The following is a 20,696-nucleotide window of genomic DNA, read 5'->3' as shown; positions in this document are numbered from 1 at the left end:
TGTGTACTTGGTCTACCCGGCTATCGGTTTTGGTATCCCTTTTCATTTCTTTCTTTTCTCTTTCGTTTACGTGTTCATATTATTACACATTACTAGACTTTTCGCATGTACTGATGATAGCTTTGGCCTCGCGTCAGTTAGGGAGTATCTAAAATTATGGGCTTTACTCCTTAGCTAAGGATGGGAAATTGGAAATATTATGGATATTGGAATAAATGGCATATGAATTGTGCCAATAAGGGGTATCACATGCATACGTGCAGAGTCTTATGTGGTACAAAAATATATATTATGTGGAAAAATCCATCAAGGCCTCAACTGAGAAAAATCAACTATAAAAGCACTTTCAACGATGAAACCATATATATAAAAGAAGAAACCCCATCTATTGTGTCATAATTTTGCGTCAACCCTGGCCGCTCCACCAACCCCATTCGACTGATTACTCCTAACTGGTGGCTTAGCATGTCCTCTCCACTCCTCATCGATCGTAGCCTTCTCAATCTTAGATTTCTTCTCCCACTCCCGTCTAAACTCCCCTTCCTCCCTCCTCCACCTCTGCATCTCCTTCCCGATCCACTCGGCCGCGTGGTCCGCTGTCTCCACCACCGCCTCCATCGGAATCAAATGCCCCACATCCTTCAGCAAAACGGACTTGACACGACCCTCCGCCACCCCGCCGCTCCCTCCAACCCCAATGCCTGTGTTGTCCAGCTTAGCTTGGCAGTGATGGGGGAGACACATATCTGACTTGTCCGCAAAGACGTATAGGACTGAGGGGCGGAGATGAGGGAGTCGGGCGAAGGTTAGGGCAGCTTCGGGGCGGTAGAATGGGAATTCGTATGTGATGCCGGGAGCGAGATCGGGGTGCGTGAGCCTGTTTATGGGCCTCGTGTTGGGTGGGTCGAAGTTTGGGCGCGAGAATGTGAAGACTTCCTGGTGCCGGGTTGTGGTAAGGGTTACGGGATTTTCGCTGTGGATTGCTGGTGAAGTTGGCGACAATGATGATGATGATTGCGGTGAAGGGTAAATGGCGGTGGGGAGTTCGCGGAGGCCATATTGGATCCAAAGGGCGAGGACGCGAGGGTCCCAGTGTTGGTAGAATGGGCTTTTCTTGACAGCTTCAGCGGCCGCAGCGCGGGAAGGCCAGATATCACGTCGGTAGCTGGAGGCGACGGTTCTGGCGGGTGCTGTGCTGGATTCAAGTTTGTTATGAAAGATGTCGTCTTGCGGGGTTATTTCTGGGCGGTAGATGACAGGGTCCAGGAGGATGAGGGAGGTGAGGAGTCGAGGGTGTAAGAGGCTTAGGTTGACTCTAAGGATGGGGGATTTCGGTCAGTTATATATTTGAAGATGGTACCGCGTATAGCTGCGTAGAGGCGACGAACAGGTTGTTACCACCCACACTATGACCAATGCCGAAGATTGGACGGGGCATTTCCTCTCGCTTCAGGTTGATGAAATGTAGCAGGTCCCTGGGGTGATCAAACCATGAAGCTGTATTCCGGTTTCGGAATATTAATTATTCATTCCCACGACTGTGAAGCTGGAAGAGGTATGACTTGCAGAGCATACGGTCATTTCCCAGGACATTCTCGTTCAACACTCCGCTATTGCCCTGATGCGCTACATCTGCTATCCAAATTCCCCTAATAGCGAAACCATGGCGCTTTGCCCGGGAAAGGAGCTCCTCCCACAGGGGCTCATATAATTCCTGTGATTTTACACGGTCAGATGGGAAATACCTCATGCAAGGAGCGCAACACCGCGCTGCAAATACTAGTAGGCAGTGGTAACAGGGCCAAATGTCAACACGAACCTTTGGGAAGCCATTTGCATGAGCTCCTATAATGGTTATATCCCCAGGCTTCGGGTTAGGGTTATCGATAGGGACATACTGCTTGACAGATAGCCACAAGGTTTCTTCCTGTTCTGTAGCAATTGCGCGTGGATACTCCCTGATATGTTGGCAGGGAGAGAGATGCTCGATTACACAAAACGGCCCGGATATCATAGTTTCGATACCATGAAGCCGAAGAGACCAGTGTTCTGGATGTTGCGAATGGAATGTATTGTTTCCACCGTTGACAGCTTTTCCAGATGGATATTGATTATTATTTAATTCGCAGGAGCGGGAAATGTTTTCCTCCTGATCAAATCTAGCTGGGGCTGATGGAGAGGACTAGCTTAACTTGTTAACTAAATACTTACAGCTGGGTGCTAAAGGGGTTCATGCCTGTGGCACCTGAATAAACCACTACAACTTAACTAAAGATAGCCTAAATCTCAAGGTGCTTGGGAATGAAGATCCTTGAGAATGGTAACGATATTACAGCCTAAATTATTAGTGCTCATCAAAACTTTTGTCTTGGCATTTGCAAGGGTTACTGAATGACCCATAAGACACTTCCTCGCCGTTTCTCGTTCGGACCAGCGTATTTTTGGGATTTTTCAATTTGAGCGCAATGTTTGTGAGGAGAAGGTGCTCCCAGCCAATCTGCTCCTGTAAATCATGCAGAGGAGGCCCATGGAACAGTTGTGTGGGGTCTCACGTTTGGGAGAAACAGGCGTTAGAATATCAACGGAGCCTGGAGAACTAGCTTTGTACATACAATTGTTAGGGCTTCAATCTAGGTGCAGGAAGAATAATATCTCTTTGCGAACTAGGTAAGCTATAGAAACGAAATACTAAGGTGGTGAAGGAAAAGGTCTTTGGGAGGAGTGAGACTATATACAGTTGGTAGGCGATTTCCGCGGCCTTAACCTTGAGCACTAGATCCTATCAAACCGTCCGCCTTCCAGGTCCTGACAACAATAGATATATATATATTATAAAAGGAGTTATGCTAGAGGATCTCAACTCATGGTCATCCCCGGTCTTCACCGAGTCGCTCAAGTGCATGCTATATCAAAAGACAAACAAAAAGCAGATCAACGCGACAATACGCTATCAACATATACGCTGATGATAGCTTCGCGTTTCTAATTTCTGACAGTTTCGCTTGCAATGCGCTTGCGTTTATTCTGAGTGTCCGAGGGTCTAGCTCTATCACCTCTGAGTTTTCGATTACTCAACGCGGCGTTTTGCGAGCCAAGGAGTGAAGGATCGTCCTCTTCCGGAAGTGATGTAAAACTCGAGCCTAGATCTACTCCGAGATCTACTCCAAGATCTACTCCGCTGACTCCCTGAGAGAGCCCCGTCGATTCCGAAACACTCAGATCAGATGCTTCTAGCCGCTGGGATATCTCAAAGTTCACAAATGGGATCATATCAATTGCTGAACACAGCCTCTCAAAGTGGGAGGGTGCCCAGTCACTATAAACACTCATAGTAAACTTGTAGGATGTCCATTTCTCCCTACCATCCAATGCGGTGAAATCAAATTTGTGAATTGAATGCCGGTGGTAGGTAATTTTCTGCCCATTGATCACAGGATAGTGGCCGTAGATTCTCACTGAGCAATGGTCATGAGAGATTGAGAACCCTAGAATCTCTCGATGCAGCTCCTTCTCACGCTTGACAATTCGAAAAAGCTCAACAACACCCCTCACTGCAAGAGCCATGCTGTGTGCATTTTGCCGGTCTGCAATATCAAGTGCTGCCTTTCCTTTCACTTCAGATGTGAAAAATGGAAAGTGCATATTAGCAGTACCCATAAAGAATGAAGGATCACCAATGTCACCAAAAAAAGGTGCAAGCTTGTGGAGCTGATCTTCAGTGAAGGCTTCCATGGAGTAGCCTACTGCGTAGTCAGGTTGCGGTCGGGGTAGTTGAAATCGGGAAAGCTTTGCCCTTTGAGGGGGTGGGGGCGGCTGTAGTGGTTCTTGAGGTTGCAAAGAATGTGGATTTGCATCAAGAGACAATGAGTTGTCCCAGCCTTCATTCATACTGGTGACTAAGTGCTCAAATGAGATATGGCCTAGGTTGCTCGCACTTTCAGCAGATGGAACAATTAATTCGCCAATGATTCGAATGATTCCTGTCTCATTTTTTTTCCTTATTGTCGCGCAGGTTGATTTAAATGCGTGTCCATCAAACACTGTACCACTTGGAAGGTCATGATTCTTTTCTAGTAATTTCTGACAGAGAGTTCGGCTCTCACTGCTGATATCATTCTTATGGTCATCCAAGAATACGGCTTTTGTTTGGAGAAACAGTTCGCAATTCTTGTCTTCGTACTTGCTTTTGTTTTTTTGCGAACTGGTATCACTTGACGCCTTTAAACTAGTATTTGACTTCGTACGGCAAAGGGACGTAGCTTTTGGTGCAAACCAGTATTCCATAACGCCTTGCATTAAGGGTTCCTTGGATATCTGATATTTATGAGTAACCCAGTACTCGACGTACTCGTCTTTATTGATTCGTCGTCGCTTTGGAAAGGGTGCCGAGTTGTCAGACAAGCACTCGTCCCAGAGATATCTTTCACTTGTGGTGGAGCGCTTTTGTGGTAAAACCTATCGCATTTAAAATGATAAAGGCAGTCAGCTTTCGAGCCTCAGAAACAAGAGAGAGCTTATTTGCTCAAAGGGCCGCTCACGTCGTTTCCTCTGTTTACAATCCCACTGGACTGGGAAAGGCTGGTTCGCTGCCGCTTTTCAGAACGACCAGCTGAATGCCAAAATGACTCTTCCCCTTCAACTGTTCGTTTTCTTAGATTGGTCGGCCGCTGCTCTTGCTGGGACTATTGCCAAAGTTAGACTATTTACATCGCAACTCCATCATGCAGCAATGCCAGGTGGGTTGGTTACATTTGAGGACACTTCCTGCTTGAGGGCCTGATATTTCTCGATAAGACGTGCGCTCCTTCGACATCCAGAGATTCGCTGAATCTGTTTGGAATGCGTTCTCACTGATGGATGGTTAGTAGATGATGGACTGTTATGAATATGGTCTCCATCGCCGGTTTGTTTCCTCTTCCCATTGCCCATGAAGCGCGTCGGATGGCGAGAAGCCATATTGGAGAGGAGATAAGGGGTGGATTGGGTGTATTATATGATTGAGATGACCTGTCCGACAGATGATGAGGGGCTAATGCAGAACCTGTCACCTGCAGTTTCTTGGCAGGCAACAGTAAAATATGTTCTTGCTGGCACTTCATTGCCCGCAAGATTGTTGTCTCGCGAGTATGGCTTGGTGGATTGCAACTCCAGGCTTTCTAACAAGGTGAAGGCGGAATAAATTGAAAGCTTGGAGAAAACCCGAGAGCCTCGGCCACCAATTAGCTTCATTTTCAAAGCCTTTGGGTAAAGCGTTAAATCAGAAATTGAACTGTGTTTGTCTTGATTAGTAATAACTTCCCCCGCCATCCAGCCATCCTCTACTACCAGCATGGCGCTGGTGTGAGAGAGCTCTTTTGCCCCAGTGGCCTAACACAATCAACTAAGGTTAATAGGTACATGTTGGGGGGATTGGGTTGGGTGATTCGTACCCTCTATACTGTGGGACGTCTAAGTCAACATAATGAACAATATGACTTCACACTTTCGCTCCGTCCTGCCCAGCTGCATGTTTCATGGCTCCTGCTAGAGTGTTGTGGCAGATGAATTCGCGAAACTATCAGTCCAACCACGACCAATCCCACCATTTCAAGAGACTGGTTCTATCCCAGACAGAAAGATAGCCGCAGCAAACTGACACAAGAGTGGATGAAGGAATAGACATCGACTGAAAGAGATACCGCCTTCGCAACATCGACTCGACACTGCTGTTAACGCAGCCAAAGCTGACGCTGATTATATATGGTTGGTGTTGAGATATCAATAGCCGCTCAAGAAAAAAAGCAATGCGGTGTTTAGCCGGCGGCCGAATATGTCTTTCTTCCCTACTATTCTAATCTCCCATCCGTGGCATTTTTGACTCGAAACAGCCCAAGAGATCCAACCTACCTGGAGGGTTAGCCGCGTTATTGGCTTCATGACGGGTGGTGTGCAGACAACTGTTGAAGATTGCCCCACTGCCACATTACTAGCGAACAAGCTCCAAAGGCCAGAGCAAGGCTATCATTTGACTATTATCCTCGATGGAGGATGCCTTGTTCCTAGATCGCCAGCATAGCAACTATGAAGATTAGATGGCTATTGACCAGCACAGCGACTACACAGCTGCCAATTAGATATCGACATCTTGATATCTCTGATGTTGTCAATGCGCGGCATCCGCGCCCAGCTCGCAATTAGAAAGATGGGAATTGTTTACTCCGATGGGATCAGGCATTGAGAGCTCTTTGTGCTCCCAATATCTTCTGACAGACGGAACTTTGCATTCAAAAGTCGTGAATTATTATTTATTTACATGATTAGATATAACCGAAAATTAGAGCCATTGACGCATGATTAAGTTTTCATTTCAACACTCCCGAATCATGGGAAATTTTGCAAAATTCATAACCCCAGGGCCTTCAGAATCTCCGTCCCCACAGCGGTGGCACTAGCTGGGTTCTGTCCAGTGATCAAAGGAGCGCCAGTCGCAGCCACTTTGGCAACGACGACTTTCTCCCCCCAAGGCAAATCAGCCTTTACGTATCCACCATTTGATATTTTATTCATCTCGGTTTCAAGTGCATATGGCAGGTATTGGGACATTTTGACCTGATCCTCCTCCTCGTTCGAAAATCCGGTCGCCTGTGCTTCCGCAAGTACAGGCTTCCCACCAGCAGTTGCCTTTAGAAAGACAGCAGGGCCATGGCACACGGCGGATACAACTTTCCGCGCTTCCGCAAATTCCTTAATTAGGCGGAGGGAGTCTGCATCTTCATATAGATCAAATAGGGCTAAGTATTTGGGAAACCAATATTAGTTGGCCTATAGGTCGAGAATGAAACCAGACGAAACAGACAGGGAAAACGAAAGGAAGGCTGGGAAGGAAACATGGAAGACTTACGTCCATGACCACCAACATAGAAGATGGCATCGAAATCGCTGGATTTGACATCGGAGAGCTTCACAGTGTTGTGCCAGATACTCTCGTTTTCCTTCAGAAAAGCGGAAGATACAGCATCGCCGGCGAAGGCCGTGACAGAGGCAGGATCTAGAGGAGCTGGCCCTCCTTTTGGAGAGGCAATGACGAGATCGACCTTTCCCTTGAGAACCTCGTAGGGATGAGCTAATTCGGGCTGTTAAAAGAGGTCAGAATTGAATCATTGCATATCGAAAAGAGGGGCCCATACCAAGTACCAACCGGTAGGATTACCAGTGGCAGGAATTTTGTCCTGCGATGTGAGAACGAAGAGCACTTTTGGGGCCATTTTGAACAAGTTGTGTGCGGGTTTGCGGAGGGGACTGTTGATTGTAGAAGAATCGAGGTTTGAGAATACAAGAAGCTGTTGCCCGCAACGCCACTTATACAGGACGCACACTCGATGCCGCCCTGTAAGGCTTCCCAAGTACGATTCGACAATTGAATTTCATATTATATCATCTACGAGCATATGTGCAGATTTAATTTACTTAACTCCCAAATACCCCACCATTGATTGCTTGTCCCATTGTTTTCCCCTCTCGATCCCGATCTTGGTTCGCCTCCGAGACTCCGGCTGATGTCACGATGACATGGTTGTCTAGTTAGTTAATGTGATAGTCAGCCAATTGCATGGCAATTGCATGGCACTAACCTAGGCGAAGGAACTCCACACTTCACCCAGTGCTCTGGAGGAAATTTACCAACGGGAGATGCTCCAGCTTTTTGATGCTCCATCCAAACTCTTTTTCGTCAGCCAGAGATGTTGAAATAGCCTTCCCGCCAAGGCTGACTCACCCATTGTTACTGTGCATTGGTTAGTAATCGGCATTTGTGGATTTCCTCTTACCAATAGCAATGGCTTTTTTCCAGCAAAAGCCCACTTTTCTATAACGGAGTATCTCGTATCGCGCACCGGAAAATGGGATCCTCTGAGTTTAGACGGGCTGAGAAAGTGGGACGTTGCGAGATCTTTCTGCTCGACCCGACCATGTTTTTATGGTTGTCGTACCATATATATATATATATATGGGGAGGTAGAGCCTGGGCTTGAATGAAAGCTGTTCAGTGTAAAGGCTGCTATTTCGGTTTTCAATTCGATTGATCCTCCTCTCCTTCCCATATATTCATCTATAACGACGAAAACTTTGATCCTCAAGACCGTAAACGGCAATTTACTAAACATGAGCTTCACTTTCGACGTGCTCAAAGGCTCAAAGGACGGGAAACTTGTTGCAGCTAGGACAACTCGGGTTTTGCAGCCCAATGAGGTCTACGTTGAGATAACCCATACCGGAGTGTGCGGCACGGATGAGCATTACAGGCATGCAGACCAGGTTCTAGGTCATGAAGGTATCGGGATTGTGAGGCAGGCGGGGTCTGGCGTTACCAATGTGAAAGTCGGAGATAGAGTTGGTCTCGGATACTTCCGCAAGGTCTGCGGACTTTGCCCAAGCTGCTTGGAAGGTGAGATAAGCCTGTGAAGAGAAGTTCCCTAAGCTCGTACTGGCCGAAATGTCTAATGAGAGGACGATGTTCAGGTTGGGACCAGTATTGCGAGAAGAAAAGAGAATATGGCACCTCTGATTTCGATATTGGGACTTTCGCCCATGGGGCTGTGTGGAACTCTGACTGTGTCTTTCGTATACCTGATGGTATTGACTCAGTTGACGCCGCTCCCTTGATGTGCGCTGGCGGAACGGTATGGACCATCTTGTCAGAATATGGAGTGCGGCCAACAGATCGTGTTGGGATCCTTGGTGTCGGAGGCCTCGGACACATGGCCATCAAGCTCGCTGCCGCCATTGGTAGCCATGTGGTAGTTTTGTCGAGCAGTGAAGCAAAGAGGCAGGAAGCTATGGACTACGGTGCCAGCGAGTACCATGTATTCCGTGCGGGACAGCCCATGGAGGGATTGAAGCCCTTGAAGCACCTCCTGCTCTGTGGGAATGCTGGGGTTGATTTTAACTCGTATGGACTGCCTTTTAATATTCTTTCAGCTGCACTGATTTTGTTGAACGTTATCTGACGATCCTTCAATTAGGCTCATTCCTTTGATGGATAAACGAGGCACCATATACCCAATTACAGTCAACCTCAACCCATCCTCCATTCCACTGTTTCCTGTGCTTCAAAACGGAATTCGCATTCAAGGGTCGCTGGTTTCTTCACGCCGGAGTATGCATCAACTGCTCAAGCTTTGTGCAGCTAAGGGCATCGGACCTACCACAATGCAGTTCCCCTTGACTCTAGCTGGCGCGGAGGATGCAATGAAAAATCTCAGGGAAGGAAAGATCAGATACAGAGCTGTTCTTGTCCGCGAAGGCATTTGAGTTGAGAGGCACAAATGAAGTGGAATGGAATTGGCCATGCAACTTTGATTTTCTTAAAAAGCAATTACACTAGGAACGCTAATAATAGATACTATATCGAATTGCGAATCGCGGAATCCATGAATATAAATTCAAGATCTCAAATTGGTGTCCATTAAAATGTGATGAGAGAAGCTGACAAGGGGTGGAAAGGGGTTAGCTGTTGAACTGTCAAGTTGAAATGATCTGATATGATTCATCTATATTATACACATTTTTAGACATACACATCTCAATAGCCCATCTGGCTCTTTAAAAACACCATATCATCCTCCGAAGGAGGCCTCATCATCCATTCATCGAATATGAGCTCATACGAATTGGCCCTCACTTCCGGATCCCAAGTTAGTATTTTCCGTATGAACCTGAGAAACTGGTCTTTTTCCTCGCCAGGTGGGATTGAGGTGACAAAGTTCTCAAAAGAGGTTTCGGGGATGGGGGGTTCAGACACCCAGTCGCCTACATAGAGATCTTGAATAAGCTTAACTGTTTTTGTAGCGTAAATATCAAGGAAGGATTTACCAAATTCATCAAAATAGGCCGAAAAGAGTGGGCTTTTCCGAATCATCTCCAGCGGTGGAGGACCCAGAAATCCAATATACTGTGCCAGGGCTAATGGAAGAACATATTGGTTGTTAGCCGGGTCAATGGGGCTGAATAAATTCTTCCCTTCCATGAGTTCAAGTGTCTAGTTGTGTTTATAATTTAAGTTAGATATAGCTATGATGGAGTGTGATAGGTCCATGTCTACTGAGTACTGGTACTTACCATGACACCAATAGACCACACATCAACCGGATATTCCCAAGGCAGGCCCAAAAGGACCTCTGGGGCTCTATATAAATCGGGCATCCACCAATCCTGATTAATATGCCCTTCAGCAAGGCGCATTTGCCCAAAATCAGTAAGGACTGGGAGGCCTGAGAGCTCCAGCTTGGTAGATCGAGACCTGTAAACTGGAGCCACTCCATCAGTTGTAATTACAGGGATGCTTGGATCCAGCGCCTCTTGGTCCTCAATGTCCTTGAGGCTGCTATCATCCTCAAGTTGCATCAGGACATTCTGAGGTGAAATATCTGCTCAAAGTATCATCAGTCAAGTAGTGACAAAAGGCTCCACCACTACATTGAAAACCTACCGGTATGTATGACACCACAGGTTGAATGAAACCAATTGATAGAAAACCATAAGCGGTGTACGATGGATTTCACAAGAAGCTTAGGTAACATGGCATTTGGAAATGTCTCCTGTAACACGCGAATACTCTGGCCTTGGGGTTTTGAGGCGATGCAGTAGTGTCGTCGGCCACATGGGGCCCTATCGATTTCAAAGATATCATCTGCAAGACGAGTAAAGCCCACTCCGGGGAGGTCCCGCTGATCGGTCTCAGCGAATCGCTTCAAACGCTGCAGCATATTGATCTCATTAAGAATTGGGGAAGAGTCGGTATCTTGGCTGACACCCACTTTGAGTGAAGTGTACTGCTTTGCCCTAGAGAAGAAGTAAGCACCAGTAATCTCGTTCAGAAATGAATGGGATGGCAAACCTCTGGTCCCAGGCAAGCCAAACGGTGGAATACGCGCCGTATCCGAGTTTCGCAATAACCCGGTAACGGCCTTTGAATACCTCGCCAATTTTGACAGGATAATAATGCCTTTCGTGATATCGTGGTAAGTTCTGTTCTTCGATAGCTTCTCCAGCAGCCATGGTAAGGTTTTGTCGACAAAACGTCAGAGGTACTGGTTGGAAACGTGCTCGTGTGAGCCGCTGTAATGATCCAGTGAGAAGACGCATTTCGGAAAAGATTGATTGAGAGGTCTCCCTTGAAAATGAGAGTCGTCGTTGTTTTGTTTTGGCAGCGTTCAACCTGGTGCCAGCCGCCGCCAAGCCCCTTCGGGAGCCTCGCTTGTTCCCTTTCTACGGGAGTAGCCCCAAAAAAAAAGAAAAGAAAAGGGACCTTCCGCCGTAGTCTCCGGGATTTCAGAGGCCTTAGCCTTTTGCACTCTCGGTCTGCCTTGGGACCCTGCTCGTCCAAAATCAGAATGCTTTGCAATTCCCTTGGCTCGATGATAGTATTCTCGGGACTCTCCATTTGCCAGAACCCATGCAATGGTTGCCTCTGGCTGAACCCGGCTTCCTCAAGCCTGACAGTTTATCACTTGGTCCATCGCATCGTGATGCGTGCCTAACACGGTCTCGCGGCTCAGCGCTCGTGAGCTGACAGAATTAGCGATATATAATGGGGTGTGGCTTCCCTTCAATGTTTCAAAAATCATCTGTTCATTTTTATTCTACTTCTTACTTCTATAAAACATATCAAAGAGACTCCCTATGGCAGTTAGCAGGATCCAAAGTGCCACAGCAGAAGTGCTGATTGCAGTTCCCCTCCAGTTCCGAAACCTCATCTACCAAACCGCCGCCGGAAACAATCCCCATGTGAGTGATTTGTGCTCCTGTATTTTGATTCATAGCTGATGTTCTTTACAGGTTCAATTTCCATTCCAGGAGATTAGACTGATTCGGTAGGACATACGAGACTAAGCACCCATCTGTTCCGTTTATAATTAAAGTACTACAGAGGCACGCGCCCGCATCCACCCCACACTGATCTCGAAGAAGTCCGTAACTCGATCACGCTTCAGTTCAATGGTGCTCCCGAAGGTCCTATTGTAGCACACCTCTTCAATGACGGAACAATCAAAACTTCCCGCGAGATGCATGAGGAGAACAATCGAAGGGTGATTGCAGAAAATAGGTTGATTACCGAAGAAAATAAATTCCCTGCACTTCAACAGACAGCCGCACGAAAACAGGCTGTGACAAGAATGATGTCGAGAATCCAAGCTGCGAGGGTTGATTCCTCATTGAGTATCATTCAGAAACAGTTGGAGAAAGACAGTGCACAGCAAGAGTATAGGCTGTTTCTACAAAGCCAGGCTCAGGCAAGAGCGGCGACGGCCGTTGCGGCCAGTGAAAACTGAGGAATACATTTGGCGCAGCTTGTGTTTTACGTCTTTAATTGAAAAAAAAAAAACTCATGATATCATTTTTATCTGATTAAATCCGAGTTTACAGTTACATTTTATCTGGTTATAACTCTACCCAAGTACATCTTATATCCATTTCTTCAAGTGCTCCACGGACTTCAAAGCAGTAGCCAAATATTGCGCAGCCAATGAACTCAATCTCTTACTCCAGGCCACTGCTGTTCATGAAAATCAGGACACTTGCATACGTTTCACCAAAATAACTGCCATCTTGGCTTCTAGGCCCTGGCTACACGACATAGAGAGCCATTAAATAGAGGCTTGACAGGCTCAAGGCTATTGGGTCTTGGTATGGATCAGTGCAAGGGAGGATTACAGGTAAAAAAAGTTGCATACCTCACGCTAATGCCGGAAGTCTATCATCAGGGATGCTGTTATATTTTAAAAACTTGTTATTGGGAGTATGGGTTAAATGTGGAATCCTTGAAGCTGCAAGCTTTAGCAGGCACGAATTCTCAATTATTTGACACCCCAGTTTAGTTAGTTAGGCGTCCGTGTGATATACTTTAATACATCAATGGCACCCAGGAGACAATCGGCTTCTCCCAGACCAACTAACTTGACACCACTTTCTCATTCAAAACACACCCCCGTTGGCCTGTTCATGTAATAGTGATCAGATTACTGTTGGACATCTATCTACTGGAGTTATTATCCACTAGTCCGTACTAAGTTCATTGTGGTGCAAAAGTTCAACCACCATCAACACCACAATGAACTTTTGCACCATGCCATGATGCAATGCTAGCACCTCAGAGCTATTTTTCCAGCCCTGACGTATTTGACCACGGACTGGCGCACTAAGTCATGTGATATAAAACTCTATTTAATAGCCCCTTATGATTGGCTTGCTTAGCTTCACCATGTTACTAGACACCAACATAGAGGTGCAAGTTATGTCTAGATGTTGAACACAGGCTCTGTACAACTGGAGTAGAAAAGAAAGACGAGAAAAGAAAGAAAAGAAAAAAGATTGTACATATCAGAGAGAGCTATTCAAGAACTATAGAAGTAATAGGTGTTGAATCAGTTGTAAGCAGCTGCTGCCCAGAGGGACCCCATCCACCATTGAGTGTATGAGGTTGAAATTGCGCTTTTTTAATTGGCATTCTTCAAACTCGCTATATCACATGACTTAGTGCGCGAGGTCGTCATGTGCGCGAGTTCGTGGTGAAATGCGTTACGTACGCTACACACTTAACTGTTGGGGGGATTGGGTTGGGTGATTCGTGCCCTCTATGCCACCATGGCGCTGGTGGTGATTGAGCTCTTTTGCCCTAGTGGTCTAATATTAACTAACCAGTTAACTAACTAGTTACATATATTATCTAATACACTCTCATTCCTGCATCAGAGGATTAGATTAGATTAGGGGATTCGAATTAGGGTTAAGGATTAGAGCCTTGCAAAATAAGAAAAATCAGCATCATTGAGAGGGATCAAGAGATGTAGTGATGATGTGTGGATTTGTGTGGAGTATACACTAGTTCATAGAGTTTCAATGAAGTGAGGGTTTGTCAGCTTTTTTGCATCATGATGAACTTTTGCATTGACTTTGATATGGTGCAAGATTAGGACCTTACTAAGTGTATTGAATCTTCAGGCCACACCACCTGGGATTTGGGCTGTGAGTTAGTGGGCAGGGGCATTGGCTCCCTATCCTTTTCATTAAGAGATGGAACAGCAATACTTAATGCAAGTATCAGAATTTCAGCTTAAATTCTTAGCGCAAGTCAAAACTTTTTGCAGGAGCCTCTGTTCTCTGTGCACTACATGGATGTTGCTGTGATACAGTGGCCAATCAGATCATATTGTATTAGTGAATTTGTTCTATGTATGTGCAATAAAGGAGTGGAGTGTTGGAGGTCCTACACAAGCCCAATCCTTCCCTGATCCCCCACACACTAATATTCGCTTCGCTAGTTAGGCCACTGAGGCAAAAGAGCTCAATCACCACCAGCGCCATGCTGCTAGTAGAGGGGACGAACCAATCCAAACCCTCAACGATAGACAACAACCAACCAGGTTCAGCCTCACTTACTATGGACATGGAGGAACGTCATGTGATTTTGCGTCAGCCATGTCGCGTTCGGTAGTTAAGGGTTCGCGTTCAAACAACATCTTACATTCAAGTAATGTCGACACACGAAAAAGTGCCTTTGACCTGATGAATAGCCAATATGCCGGATACACAACTACAAGACGAGCAAAAGCTGTTCTCCCAGTGCAGGATTTGTATTATCTGTTCAAACATAAACGAACTTGAGAACACTGCCCAGGTAAAGGTCAGCATGTCACCCCTCGTCGCAAGTCGCTAACATCGGTTTAGCTATCAGCTGCCATCCAGAATCATGGGGGTGAGGTCACTCTCCACCGATTACCGGCATCGTTACCGTCCGTCCACGAATTTACTCATGTTGTGTCTTCCACCATTGATTTTCCTGGCCATGATGCAGCTTGCGACGCGTTGATCCCAGTAGTCAAACCCCAATGGGTGAATGCGTCAATTTCGAGAAACAAACTCGTAAACCCTCGAAATTATAACCCGGACCCAAGGCTCTTCCTAAATGATGTTGTTGTCTCTTGCGTGGATATTCCAGAGGGTGATCAGGATGCCATTTTTGGGGCGGTTTTGGCGATGGGAGGGCTTTCCAGCTACAAAATTACACGCACCACAACGCATCTGGTGGCTTTGTCCATGGACTCTGACAAATGCGCCAGTATTTTGAATAGAGGGCTAAATATCAAAATAGTTCTTCCCCATTGGTAAATACAATTTCCCCACCCAATTCTCAAGCTTAATGAATATTGTCCAACTTCCTACTTTAGGTTTGATGATTGTATTAAGTTAGGAAGGAGAATCGACGAGCGTCCCTATTTGTTGCCAGATCCAGAGATACTTCGTCTGCGCCATAGCGCTCCTGTGCGAATCACCGAAAATAAAAATATTATTGGCGCGTCAACACCTGAGCCAAAACTTCCCTCTCCTAAATCATTGCGCGAGGAAGTCCGGAGCGATCTAAACGTTTTCGAGGGAAAGACTGTAATGCTGTCGGAGGACCTAGAGATTGCTGCGCGCCTTCGCAATTGTCTTGAAGATTTGATTGTAGAGAGCGGTGGCCATGTTACAAACAATGTTCGACAGACCAACCTTTACATTTGTCGCTATCGTGAAGGGGAGGAGTACAGAGTGGCATCAAGACTTGGCAAAGACGTGGGAAATTTATCTTGGCTCTTTCATCTCATAACACATAATTCGTGGATCTCCCCGTTACGACGGCTCCTCCACTATCCACTCTCTAGGCATGGAATCCCAGGATTTGATGGCTTCAAGATCAGTCTGTCCAATTACGCTGGGGAGGCGCGGATATATCTGGAAAATTTAATCGCTGCTGCCGGTGCTGAGTGCACGAAAACACTAAAACAGGACAATACCCACTTGATCACGGCCCACGGCACAAGTGAAAAATGCACCGCAGCAAAGGAGTGGAATATTCACGTTATCAATCACCTCTGGCTCGAAGAGAGCTACGCTAAGTGGCAGCTCCAAACAGTTACAGACCCTCGCTACACACATTTCCCGCATCGGACCAACCTAGGAGAAATCGTTGGCCAAACTAAAATTGATCGGTTTGCCATTGAAGAACATTTCTTCCCCGAAGATATTGCGGTTCCGCATGGGAAAGCCCCATCCGCAGTCATGCGCCCGAAGGATAACAATCTTTCAAGCAATCGTGATTCAGAAGTCTTAGAACCTATCAAGGAAAATACAACCCATCCGGCTCGTACGAAAGGAACTCCCAGGGCATCCAAACGCAACCAATCTTTAATCGGGGTTCGGGGCGCCCATCTTCAGACCCCACGGGTTTCGAAATTCATTGCAGAAGGCAAGGAGAACGCTACCCCTTCAACGACGGGAAGTCGAAAATCCAAAGATGTAGCCGCGGCACGATTACAAGAAATTGCGCCAGATATCGCTCTATACGAGAAGGAAAAAAAACGTGCTGGTGGGGTTATTTATGGTGGTCGCAGGAGGAGCGATCCTAATGATAAAGTTATTTCTCGCAAGAGGTCCATAGATCCGCAAGATGAAACAGACGCCGAAGATACAAATGGTGTCAAAAAGCTGAAGCAGGCACCGGTTCCTATTGTTATGCATCTTTTGCTCACTGGCTATCGAAAATGGGTGGGGGATCTAAAATCGGAGGAGTCAGACAGAGTTTGTGGCATCCTTCCTTCGGGTGGTGTTAGGATGGTAACGAGTTATCAACGGGATCTGTTTCAGCTAACCACTCAAATTTACACAGCGTAAACTACGCAATCTAGGTATCCATATTGTTCAAGACGCGAGTAAATGTACACATCTAGCCGCCCCTTCTGTCTTGCGAACGCATAAATTTGTCAATGCCATTGCCTACGCACCCGTTATCCTCAATGCAGATTTCGTAGCCGCGTGCCTCGAGCAGAACCAATTATTGAACCCGAACGAATTCCTTCTACGGGACCCTAGGTCTGAGAAGAAATATAACTTCTCATTAGAGAAAGCTAGGCTTAAAGCGCTTGAAAACAAGAACCAACTGCTCGATGGCAGGATAATATACTGCGTTGAAACCATTCCTGGTGGCTTTGACGCATTCAAATCCATCATCGAAACCAATGGTGGCCAATGTTTTCTGTTCCGTGGTCGATCTGGTATCACTTTGCCAAATCGACGTCGCAGTGGTGAAAACAAGGAAAACGACGGGGCGCCAAGTTTTGATGAAATATATCTAATCAGCGGCACTGAAAAAAACCACGTGAGATTATGGCCCAAGTTCAGGAACATGGTGTTGAGTGCGAAGAAGATTCCCAAGATTGTTCGTCCGGATTGGTTATTGAATATTGCCATGGCGCAGGAATGGCGGATGGACGATTCTCTAGAACTGGTTGAAGATGTTCAGATGACCGACACTTAGTTTGCATGATTTCGATAATGTGTGGCACAATATATAGCGTATGCCCGTGTGAATAGTTTGGGCGTGGCAAGGCGTTATCTTTGTTTTTTGTTTCTGTGGTGGTTTCGCATGGAAAGCGATGTAGCATTTTTCAATTTCGTCAGGATTTCTGCAGCTTGTATTTTTTTGCTCTATATTCTTTTCCATAAGGCAAGCTTATGTTGGGCATTTCCAGCTCTCCTGTTCGTAGCTTTTGTAACGTTAAGCGGGGTCGAGATATATCTCCTTGCAACATGATGGATAACGGGCGCGCGTGTTGTTTCTACCTCACGACGCATGGCAACTCTCAGAAGAATTTAACGCCCTGTGAATCTTCGCTGCCAAATACTTGCGCTTTACCTCTCTTGACTAGAACATTAAGCGACTTCGATAGAACGTCGGGATCCATGCCATGGAATTCTAGAGAATTTCACTTGAAATGAGCATACTGATCAGACCTGATTCTAAGGCTCGAAGCGGTTTATAGAACAGGGAAAAGAAAATAACAGACCTTGCGAAACTGTGGCCTCCCCTTCCATCAGCTCATAAAGCGTAAGGACAGTATTTTTCTGGGCAGTTTCTTCCACCTATGAGTAACATCACGTAATTAGCGAACACCGAATCCCCAAACGGGTTCCAAAAAGGGAGAGGCTCAGGAGACAACAACGAGAGCATACCCAATCCGCCAAAACACTGGCCCATTCTTCAGGTGTCCTCCACCATATCCATGCCACCGCCTTTCCCCCAGACTCTCCACCAACCCATTCGGCCCTTCGACCACCTCCTTCTCCACGAACCATCCAATCAACAACAGTCCTTGCATCTGCCAGACTAAGCCGCCTATGTATATCCGCATTATGGAAAAGTGGAGAGTCAATGGTATCTATGAGTGAGAGGCGATAGAGGCGATGATGACGGCACCAGGACTGGATTAACGCCGACCATTTTTGGAACTGAGACAGGCGGGTTGTGGTGTTTGGTTGGAGGGTGAAGAAAGGCGGGAAAGAGTAGGTTGCAGGGAATTTGAAGGGCGGTGTTGTTGACGCTTCGGATGCATCTGCGGGTGCTGTTGATGGTACCGGGGTAGATGGCGATGAGGATGTGGTGATGAAGGGAGAGAGATGTTCTGTCGTTAAGTCGCCAGGAGTGGTTGGGAGGAGGATGGGGCTGGAGGGCTGGGGCGGGGAGGATGTGGACATGATCAAACTCCGCACATCGGGAACGACGGGGCGCAGATGCGTCTATCGCTTGTCGGACTTAGTTACAAAGGGACGGGACATATGCGGGGATGTAGATTCCAAAAGAGGTGAAGATGTAGATCCAATCAGATAAGAAACGCACCACGTGACAACTAACTACAAGATCAACACCCAAGATAAGATTTCATGATGACCACCGATGCTATATTCCGGATAGCCAAGCGGGATGCAGGGTCCGGGTTCAATTGGCCTGATTCCTAGGATTAGAATATATCAGAAGCTATATCCATATTTCAACGCTTCTATCTACCGAAAATCACCCATCTCCGCTGCGGGCTCCTCCTTCCATTGTTGCGGGGAGAAATCTTTTTTTTGGGCTATGCAAAAGCGCGGAGACAAATCGCAGAAATAACACTGGAAATGGCATCCATGCAACCTAGCAAGCGCCAGAAGCGCAGGGAGTACCGCGAAACTCAAGAACAACAGATTCGGAGTGGCGAGGTCCAGCTCCCCAAGAAAAGACTATACCGGCAGCGGGCTCATGCGAACCCGTTTTCAGATCATCGATTATCATAGTAAGTAGCCTACCAAAAATCTCACGAGGCGCAAAACTTCAATGCTGGGGGAGGCTGACCTATTTAATCTACCTATCCAGCCCAATCAGCCCAGCGCATATGGATTGGTCAACGCATTACCCTGCGTTTGTAGTCCCAAATCCGAATAATGTGAATTTGAGCGGCACACGGCGCCTAACAAAAGATGTGGAAATAGCGGATATTGGATGCGGGTTTGGAGGGCTGCTAGTCGCCCTGGCCCCCTTAATGCCTGATACATTGATGGTTGGTGAGTATCTCGCATTCGAATAAAACCAAGTTGCACACCGTTCAGTCCTAACAGTAATGGCACAGGTATGGAGCTCCGCGCTCAAGTCCTCGAGTACGTGACGGACCGCATTCGCGCGCTCCGCGCACAACGTCCCGCTCCTCCCTTGCCCACCGAGCACACACCATCAACGCCTCCAGCACAACTACCCTCAAATTCTCCACCAACAGCAGCTGTTCCTGCGGACCCATCGCCGCAATCCCAATCACAGCCACTCTCTCCGGACCCGCCCTCATTGTCGCCGTCGTCACAAGCGAGCTACCAAAATATCTCCGCGATACGCACAAACACCATGAAATTCCTGCCGAATTTCTTCACCCGCCACCAACTATCTGCTATTTTCATTTGCTTCCCAGATCCGCATTTTAAAACCCGCAAGCACAAGGCGCGGATTGTGTCGTCATCGCTAAACGCGGAGTACGCATATGTTCTCCGGCCGGGTGGGAAGCTGTATACAATCACCGATGTGGAGGAGTTGCATAGGTGGATGGTCAGCCATTTTGATGTTGGGGATGGGGACGAAGAGGGGGCGGGGGAGGAGGGGCAGATAAACACTGTGAAAGAGCTATTTGAGAGAGTTGGCGATGACGAGTTAGAGCAAGATCCGTGCGTTAGGATTATGATGGAGGAGACGGAGGAAGGGAAGAAAGTCACAAGAAATAACGGCAAGAAATATGTCGCAGTATGGAGGAGAATGGAGGATCCGCAATGGCCATGACGTGCCAAGACCATCATCGGCAGTTTTGCACATATTTGAAAAATGAAGATACCGTGTTTTAAGGCCATTTTGAAGAAAGATGGTGCAAGCTTCGATTTTGACTTAAATAGACACACTTAAGAACGGGTGGCTGCGACTGCAAACCCCGGAAAAAGGAGCCTCTTTGATAATTCAGTACCGTTGAAACAAGCAGCATCAAGGACGAATCCCGTTGATACTTGAAATTTCAGGCACGAACTCTTGGTGAATGAGCAATACAAGAACTGGCAACAATGATAGCTATATATAAAAAAAAAACATTGTCAAAATTCCCACAATTATATCCATCAAAATTAAATCTGTTCGCAGCCACCACCTCCTGTATCATATTCACATAGCGCCAAAGATTGGAGCTCAGCTTTAGAAAATGACAAACAAAACTAATGACAGCACGCGAAGAACACAAAGCAAACCCAGAAATCAAGAAGACCGAATACATCCCCTTCAAAAAACAACGCTCACGATGATAGTCATGCTAATTCATCAGAAGGACCCAAAATTCATACCGATT

At 46.7% G+C, this 20,696-nt stretch overlaps 9 protein-coding genes across 9 annotated transcripts; 4 read left to right on the top strand and 5 right to left on the bottom strand.

Moving 5' to 3' along the window:
- Positions 1-266: 266 nt before the first annotated feature.
- Positions 267-2,610, bottom strand: HCBG_04066 (uncharacterized protein; the record flags this gene model as incomplete). Its single annotated transcript, XM_045431115.1, has 5 exons — positions 267-1,315; positions 1,389-1,497; positions 1,576-1,714; positions 1,820-2,091; positions 2,553-2,610. 5 exons carry the CDS (start codon positions 2,608-2,610, stop codon positions 394-396), a joined length of 1,500 nt encoding a protein of 499 aa, XP_045287668.1.
- Positions 2,611-2,982: 372 nt separating this feature from the next.
- HCBG_04065 (uncharacterized protein) lies at positions 2,983-4,956 on the bottom strand (the record flags this gene model as incomplete). The annotated part of the gene is made up of 2 exons (XM_045431114.1): positions 2,983-4,455; positions 4,750-4,956. 2 exons carry the CDS (start codon positions 4,954-4,956, stop codon positions 2,983-2,985), a joined length of 1,680 nt encoding a protein of 559 aa, XP_045287667.1.
- Positions 4,957-6,320: 1,364 nt separating this feature from the next.
- Positions 6,321-7,253, bottom strand: HCBG_04064 (ThiJ/PfpI family protein; the record flags this gene model as incomplete). The annotated part of the gene is made up of 3 exons (XM_045431113.1): positions 6,321-6,770; positions 6,881-7,112; positions 7,167-7,253. The coding sequence occupies 3 exons, from the start codon at positions 7,242-7,244 to the stop codon at positions 6,382-6,384; spliced, it is 699 nt and encodes a 232-aa protein (XP_045287666.1).
- Positions 7,254-7,879: 626 nt separating this feature from the next.
- HCBG_04063 (alcohol dehydrogenase) lies at positions 7,880-9,429 on the top strand (the record flags this gene model as incomplete). The annotated part of the gene is made up of 3 exons (XM_045431112.1): positions 7,880-8,422; positions 8,497-8,926; positions 9,000-9,429. 3 exons carry the CDS (start codon positions 8,140-8,142, stop codon positions 9,286-9,288), a joined length of 1,002 nt encoding a protein of 333 aa, XP_045287665.1.
- Positions 9,430-9,559: 130 nt separating this feature from the next.
- Positions 9,560-11,169, bottom strand: HCBG_04062 (protein kinase; the record flags this gene model as incomplete). Its single annotated transcript, XM_045431111.1, has 4 exons — positions 9,560-10,015; positions 10,096-10,403; positions 10,466-10,818; positions 10,874-11,169. 4 exons carry the CDS (start codon positions 11,119-11,121, stop codon positions 9,560-9,562), a joined length of 1,365 nt encoding a protein of 454 aa, XP_045287664.1.
- Positions 11,170-11,658: 489 nt separating this feature from the next.
- On the top strand, positions 11,659-12,308 carry HCBG_04061 (uncharacterized protein; the record flags this gene model as incomplete). The annotated part of the gene is made up of 3 exons (XM_045431110.1): positions 11,659-11,763; positions 11,815-11,849; positions 11,906-12,308. The coding sequence occupies 3 exons, from the start codon at positions 11,659-11,661 to the stop codon at positions 12,306-12,308; spliced, it is 543 nt and encodes a 180-aa protein (XP_045287663.1).
- Positions 12,309-14,554: 2,246 nt separating this feature from the next.
- HCBG_04060 (BRCT domain-containing protein) lies at positions 14,555-17,329 on the top strand (the record flags this gene model as incomplete). Its single annotated transcript, XM_045431109.1, has 4 exons — positions 14,555-14,653; positions 14,704-15,140; positions 15,204-16,593; positions 16,682-17,329. The coding sequence occupies 4 exons, from the start codon at positions 14,555-14,557 to the stop codon at positions 17,327-17,329; spliced, it is 2,574 nt and encodes an 857-aa protein (XP_045287662.1).
- Positions 17,330-17,489: 160 nt separating this feature from the next.
- HCBG_04059 (DUF852 domain-containing protein) lies at positions 17,490-18,546 on the bottom strand (the record flags this gene model as incomplete). The annotated part of the gene is made up of 3 exons (XM_045431108.1): positions 17,490-17,767; positions 17,859-17,934; positions 18,025-18,546. 3 exons carry the CDS (start codon positions 18,544-18,546, stop codon positions 17,655-17,657), a joined length of 711 nt encoding a protein of 236 aa, XP_045287661.1.
- A 263-nt stretch (positions 18,547-18,809) lies between these two features.
- On the top strand, positions 18,810-20,396 carry HCBG_04058 (tRNA methyltransferase; the record flags this gene model as incomplete). Its single annotated transcript, XM_045431107.1, has 3 exons — positions 18,810-19,121; positions 19,202-19,389; positions 19,455-20,396. 3 exons carry the CDS (start codon positions 18,967-18,969, stop codon positions 20,144-20,146), a joined length of 1,035 nt encoding a protein of 344 aa, XP_045287660.1.
- Positions 20,397-20,696: the final 300 nt, after the last annotated feature.

This window comes from Histoplasma capsulatum (genome assembly GCF_000150115.1).
Source record: "Histoplasma capsulatum G186AR genomic scaffold supercont2.5, whole genome shotgun sequence".
NCBI lineage: Eukaryota > Fungi > Ascomycota > Eurotiomycetes > Onygenales > Ajellomycetaceae > Histoplasma > Histoplasma capsulatum.
Note: the sequence above shows the minus strand (reverse complement) of the source record. Positions and strands in the feature narration are given on the sequence as shown.